This window comes from Lactuca saligna, chromosome 4 (assembly GCF_052625555.1).
Source record: "Lactuca saligna cultivar CGN05327 chromosome 4, ASM5262555v1, whole genome shotgun sequence".
Lineage (NCBI taxonomy): Eukaryota > Viridiplantae > Streptophyta > Magnoliopsida > Asterales > Asteraceae > Lactuca > Lactuca saligna.
This window is the reverse complement of record NC_136420.1, coordinates 200,445,885-200,453,078: the sequence shown is the minus strand read 5'-3', so window position 1 is coordinate 200,453,078 and position 7,194 is coordinate 200,445,885. Positions and strand designations below refer to the sequence as shown.

Below are 7,194 nucleotides of genomic sequence, written 5' to 3'. Positions count from 1 at the left end.
AAAATGAAGGTGAAAGAATTTCATCGTATTTACAACGAGTTGGATAACGAACATGCAAATACATATGAAGACATTCTACGGTAGGTGGCTTTGGAACTATACCATTTTGAATATGATGGTAGCGAGTTTACCCACTTAGATGCATGGAATCTTTTAAAGAATGTCCCTTATTTTTAATATGCATGTTGGTTAAGTTAAATGATTTTCGTTATTTAAGTTGCTTGTTGTTGTATGTGTGTAGTCGTCACTATTCAATAAACGTCCATTTCTTTTAATGTATGTTGTTTCCTCAATAGCCAATACATAATATGACATAAATTAAATAACTAATACATAATACGCCATAAAATATAAATGAGGTACATAAATAACTAATACATAATACGACATAAAATATAAACAGGTTTCATGGATAACTAATAACACGACACTAAAATAAAAACGGGGTACATAAAAAACTAATACATAATACTACATAAAATATAAAGGTGCTACATGAATAACTACTGCATTGAGGGAGGTAACAGGACCACCGTTTCATTTGGTATTTCCCAATGCACATGTGATGGTATAGTATTCACCAACTCAGATCCATATGCAAGTCGATACACATAATTAGTGAACTTGTAATCAACCATTTGGTTAATGGATTCAGATGTACGGGTTCTTAGACATGCTATAGCGTGGGCATATGGTATACCGCTTTTTTGCCATTTACCACAACTACATACCCTTTGTTCAAGTTGTACGTTGGTGGTGGCAAAATTGTCATCGACTTCAAATGTATCCCCATACAAACGTCTTGCATTCCAATTATAAGACTTGTTGACACATTTTTGAACCTTACTCTCAACGTAAGGGGTCAACCCACCAGACAACCTCCCTATAAAATTTGATATTTTAATAAAAATAATAGCATAGTAAAAAAACTAAATATAACAATCTCCCTTACCCGCCACTTCGGTCCGCTCATCATACTTTAATTGTATCGACGTGATGATTAACTCAATTATCGTTGTTATAGGAAACTCACGTGTGGATATAATTTGCAAAATTTCAGGGACGTCAATCGATTTAACATTGTAGCGTATTTTTGGGAAAAATGCTCGTGTCCATTTTGAAATCGGTATATCGTCAAGCCAGTAAATTGGACTCCTAAGCAAGGTGAAGAAAGGTGATTTCCTACATGCACTTTGCAACCTTTCCAAACACAAGTAAAAATCATCAACGCTATATGCATTGCATGACTTCCAAAACAACGATTCGACTTCTGTATTGTTATGTCCGACAGAGTCACGTATCTTTCGAGCTATATCTTTAGGACAATATCCATGATAGGAATCCGGGTAGGCACTCTGAACACCAAAGTCTATTTTATCACACAGGTTGCTTATGAAACCAACCTCTATGTCCTCACCTAAACAATCTTTTAACCTCATCATGAACCATCTCCATGATTCTTCACACTCTAAGGTTCCCAAACCAATTGCTAAGAGTAGTGGTTCATGATTTCCATCTAAAGCTACTGCGAAGTACATTGTTGTCAGATAGCTCCCAATAAGGGGTAAATAACCCACATATATCAGCGGTATCATGCACCTAAGGAAGGTACGAATCTACATAAAAACGAACACATATTAGTGATGAGTAAAAACTAATCGAGATACATTACCATGAAATATTATATAACTCAATAAAAGAAGTATGTTATACCACGCAACCTAAAGCCACAAAACAGAATTGAAAGCGGTTGGTATCGGTTTTCTTAATGGCTGTGAAGGTATTAGGATTTGTTCTTTGAAGGTTATGCAAGAAAATTGGTAGTTGAGAAAAGCTTCTTTCGCTGTAAGTACTCATTTTCAAAACCAATGAAAGTGCTCTACAATCATCACACAAATGCAATATCAATAAAATGCAATTATAAATAGAAAATATTGTATCTCTACTGTTCAAAATTCATAGTTTAACCTTTTAAATTCATAGTCAAACCAGTTCATTTCATAGTCAAATTTCACTGACCGACATGACAATACTACAGAACGTACTTACCTGGATTTCGTAGTTCAACTTTTTGAATTCATAGTCAAACCATTTGATTTCATAGTCAAATTTCACTGACCGACATGACAATACTACATAATGTACTTGTTTGGATTTCGTAGTTCAACATTTTGAATTCATAGTCAAACCAGTTCATTTCATAGTCAAATTTCACTGACCGACAAGACAATACTATAGAATGTACTTGTCTGGATTTCGTAGTTCAACTTTTTGAATTTATAGTCAAACCAGTTCATTTCATAGTCAAAAAGAATTGTCTGTAATATGATTTCTTCTATAAAAGGGTGTCACTCAGTATGAAAAATTTATCTGAGAAAGCAACTCCTATTTATAAGAAAAACAAGGCTAATGGCATACTGCAATTGCGGAGGAGAACGTATCGTTAGGATTTCGGGAACATCTAAAAACCCAGGAAGATTGTTTTACGCTTGCCCATATTTGGTATCATGTTGTTAACGTCATTCAAATTTAAACCCTTGTGTTTACATGACAAAAAATTATTTTCTTACTGTCAATGTTAAATTTAACAGGGACCAAAATGCGGGTTTATCAGTTGGGTTGATGAAGAGAATGACCAATCATCTATGGTAATAGCTAAAGTAGCTAACTCTAATAAGCTCTTTCAATCAGAAAATAAGAAGTTGAAGATAGCGTTGATTTGTAGTTGGGTGTTGTTCTTGGCAGTTCTTGTTTACAAGTTGTAAGCTTTTTAATATTGTTTTTATGGTTTTGAAGTTGTTAGGTCAATAAATTGTTGTATTTGTACTTACGTTTAGAACAGTGTACTTGTAACGTTAAAACAAATGTTGTAGTCGTTCTTATGTTGTATGTATTCATAAGTTATTAGTAGGTCATTAATTTGTTGTAATTGTCGTAACGTTAAATTTTTTGCCATCCGTTCACGAAACTGTAAACATAAACTAATAATCATATCCAACATTAATTTAGATATACAATTATATAATCCAACTACATAGGACCAAGACTAGAACCCCAAAAAAAATTTGTCATCCGTTGACGGAACTCTAAAGCTGCGTTCTTTGGGTCAATAAGAACACGTATTGGTTGACCTGAAATGAATGCTCCATAAACATACAAACAAAAACACCGCAATCTCCCAAATGACTAATTTGTTGGGGAACATTTTCTTCATAAATGAATTGCATATTCAATTGAATCCTTGGGATGTTCCTCCAGGCCCAATACTTAATCTTGTCCAAATAATTTGCCACCCGACATTCAAATTTGGAAAAGATTCCTTCAGAGTTGAATTTTTCATAAGCCCCTCTACGAAGACTGTCATAAATATGCACTTCCATTGACGCTAATCGTAGTTCCCCAAATAGCTAATGATTAGGGGATGAATGAATCGGCAATAAGACCTGTATAAGGATCATAAAATAAAAATTATGTTTTTTTACATCACAATACAAAAACATAACAAAAATAACGATATTATTTTCAATATAAACAATTAAGTTTCCCGTATCAACATCCACCAAGCAACCATGAAGTCGGGGTACGTAGCAATACCAGACATAAACGTCCTCCAGTCATGTCCTTCTTCCAAAGCATGAGAAACAAAAAAATTTGGAGGCATTATTGTATGCCGGTCACTCTCAAACCGTCTCTCCATTAATAGTCGGTAAGGATGAAAGTGGGTCCAAACCCGGACCCGATGGACCCGGACCCGGAAAACTCGGAACTGGTTAACGGGATTTTATAGAACCGGAAACCGGACCGGTATATAGGAACCGGTTCCGGTTCGGTTCCGGGTATGGTTCCGGGTAAAGTGGGTCTAGAACCAGAAAACCCGGAAACATCAAAGTGGGTAGGTTGGAACCGGATAAAGTGGGTTTAGACCCGAAAAAACCGGAATTTTTTGGTAATTACTTACAACTTAGTGGGTTGAACTTTGAAAATTTTCATATCGATATCTCCACTTTAGGGGGCTGTAACTTATTGAATACGAAACCACAATTAACAAAATTAGGGTCCAAAATCATGTACAAAGTCTAAAATACACTCTGGAAAAACCCGCATGTCAATCCGAATTTAAACGAATGAGATATACCTGTGTTAATATTTTCACATAATACAAAGTACAAAAACAAATAGCTGAAAAGTTGAAAATTTTCAGTTTTGATATCCCGACTTCGGAGGACAGTAAATCATTGAATGTTAAACCAAAAATGACAAAATTATAGTCTAAACTCATGTACAAGTTGTAAACTAGAAGTTGAAAAAAAACACATGTCAATCCGACTTCAAACGAATTAGATATGCATGCTTTAAAACTTTCACCGAATACAAAAAAACTAAAAAACTAAAAACTTTCAGCTTTGGTATCTCAACTTTTGAGGACTATAAGTCAATGAATATAAAACTAAAAATGAAAAAATTTATAGTCTAGAATCATGTACAAACTCTAAACTACATGTTGGAAAAAAACCGTATGTCAATTGGAGTTGAAACGAATAAGATATGCATCTTGTAAACGTTTCAAAAAAAGTGGTTCCGGCCCTAAAAGTGGTTCCGGTCCCAAAAACCGGTTCCGGATTTTAGACCCGGTTTACCCGGACCCAATGGACCCAAACCCGGATTACCCGGAACCCGGATAAAGCCAATTTTTAAACCCGGAACCGGACCCGGTTCTATATATTCCGGTTCTAACGGGTCCGATTCCGGTTCGGTTCCGGTTCCGGTCCGGTTTTCCGGTTCTAAATCTCATCCCTAATAGTCGGTACCAAATGGTTATATGCTGCACACATGATACTTTTGTTATTGACTAAGAAACAATTAACTTTTAAAATAATAAATTAACAATTAATTTACCGATGACTTCAACCATCTGTCGTGTGTATGCCCAAACAATGAGCTCCAAAAATCTCTATCTAACACGAAATTTAACAAACGATGCTGGACATCATATGAATGAAATAAATAATTTTGGATGACAACCTCACCGCCTGCTACGTAAGGTTGCAGGCGCAACATGGAGAATTCATGAGCAACACCAAAAACTGGAGGAGGAACGGGGCTTGTTGATTTGATATCAACCTTCTTTTTTGTTCTTCTTTTTGGCTTCGGCGTCGTGTGCAACTAAAATCAATATTCAAATGTTTAAATCTATATCTTTAAGATAATTCACATAAATATAAAATCATGAGTTTATAAATAAAACGAGTACCTCGGTGTAAGGAGTGCACAAATATTGTGATGGTTTTCGAGTCCTCATTTTATCGTGTGTAACTTCTTTGCCATCATACTCATCAAAATAATCTACAATTCCCGTAATTCTTATTTCATCTTCGTCCGGCACCTAATTTAATAACCAATAATCTCTAATTAAAAATAAGTTTCAATATACTAAAAACAAAATATAATTTAATGTAAGTATAAGAACCTCTTTAGCTTCACTATAATCATTTAAGTTAAACACATCATCATCAAATTTGCTCCCCGCATTGTCATTCCTCTCCTCCGACTCCTACATTAAAAATAAAACTTTATACTTAATAACGAAATACACATAATTTAATAAGCAATAATATCTAATTAAATAAATGATTTAATCTACTAAAAACAAAATATAAATTAATGTAACTATAAGAACCTCTTTAAATTCAGTATAATCATTTACATCAAAACACCATCATCAAATTTGTTTTCCGCATAGTCATTCCTCTCCTCCAACACCTACATTAAAAATATAACTTTTTACTTAATAACAAAAGACACATTATTAAAAAGTAATTATTAAAATCGTAAAGGTAATATCTATAACAACGTTGTCATCTTGAATATCACCAAAAACATTTTCAGTTGTATTGTTTTTATTCATCACTTCATCTTGCACAACCTATATTTTCAAATATAAAATATGAACAGAGGTATTCATATATGTTAATAAAATTAAAAAAATAATGTAGCGTGTAACTAACCCGTTCATCATAATTTCTTTGTGACACTATCGGATCATCATAAGTAATGTCGTTCCAAAATTGTTTAGTATTAACTTCTTCAACAAAAAACTCTGTAGGTTGTCGGTTCATAAACACATGCTACTCTAGTGCATGTAGCCATTTCAACACCTCGTCTAACTTGTGTTTTCCACTGCCCCTACCTCGACCATGAGAGCGACCACTGGACGACATACTAGACGAAGATTCGTTTTGTCTCCTAAAATGGTCTCGTACTGGGGATGGAACTGCTTTCCCTTCACCATATACATACTCTTGAAATGACATATAATAACAATATGTCATCTCACCATCACCCGGTAACATGTTTTGTCTTGGTGGTGGCCCCTCCTAAAAAATTAAACATATTAAAAAGGCATATAAAAGTATAATAATCAAGTTTATTAATAATAAACGAAAAATTTATAAACCTGCATCTTTGACCAAATCTTGTTCACGTCAACCCATTTTAATTTTTTTTGTTCCACTCCATCATTTCATCCGAGGCAAGTCTTTATTTTTTTTAATACAAATCCACATGCACGAACAGCCGGAATCATCTCATATATCCATATCTACAATTTTTTACAATTATAGTAATAAAAGTTAAAAATTAAAATAAAAAACTTAACAATAAAACAATTTAAATATTAGAAAATTTTTATACCCTAATTGGAGCCGTAAATCCTGATACGGAGTACTTTAAAGTTTGACGACGCTCAGAAAGTGATAAATAATGATGTATTTTGTTCCATGTATCCTCAAGGTCAACATAAGTAAAATCCCAAAGATAGCTACCCAAGCGAAACTAACAAAACAAAAAAAACAATATTAGTTTTTATATAAATTATAACTTTAATAAAATATAACTTTTAACGTAAACAAAATATACCTGTTCCAGCGATCCAAATTTTCAGCAAAAAAAAACCAATCTTGTGGCACCCGATCATTAACTTCTTTACCCAAAAAACCTTCACACAGAATGTATATCAAACATACTCTAACTGCATCAATATCGTCAAGTGCTAGGAATGTTCGATTTAAAATTAAACGTTTCAGGTCGCCGATTTTCACCGAACTATTGGTATGGTCCGGAAATAGCCGTTCACGCAATAAACATCTTTTTTTACTGCTTGATAATTTTTCCGACCCTTTTCTCCCAATGTTTTTT

The 7,194-nt window shown here is 33.8% G+C and overlaps 1 protein-coding gene across 1 annotated transcript; it reads right to left on the bottom strand.

The window, feature by feature from the left end:
• Window positions 1-503: 503 nt before the first annotated feature.
• LOC145040436 (uncharacterized) lies at window positions 504-1,538 on the bottom strand. Its single transcript, XM_078988365.1, has 2 exons — window positions 953-1,538; window positions 504-883 (listed from the first exon to the last, which is right to left on the bottom strand). The coding sequence occupies exons 1-2, from the start codon at window positions 1,536-1,538 to the stop codon at window positions 504-506; spliced, it is 966 nt and encodes a 321-aa protein (XP_078844491.1).
• Between the last annotated feature and the right edge of the window lie 5,656 nt (window positions 1,539-7,194).

Excerpts from the sequence above, each read along its gene's own strand:
- LOC145040436 (XM_078988365.1), bottom strand. The coding sequence starts at position 1,538 with ATGTACTTCGCAGTAGCTTTAGATGGAAATCATGAACCACTACTCTTA. Across the intron at positions 884-952 it reads TGAGCGGACCGAAGTGGCGG|GGAGGTTGTCTGGTGGGTTG; the intron begins GTAAGGGAGATT and ends CAAATTTTATAG.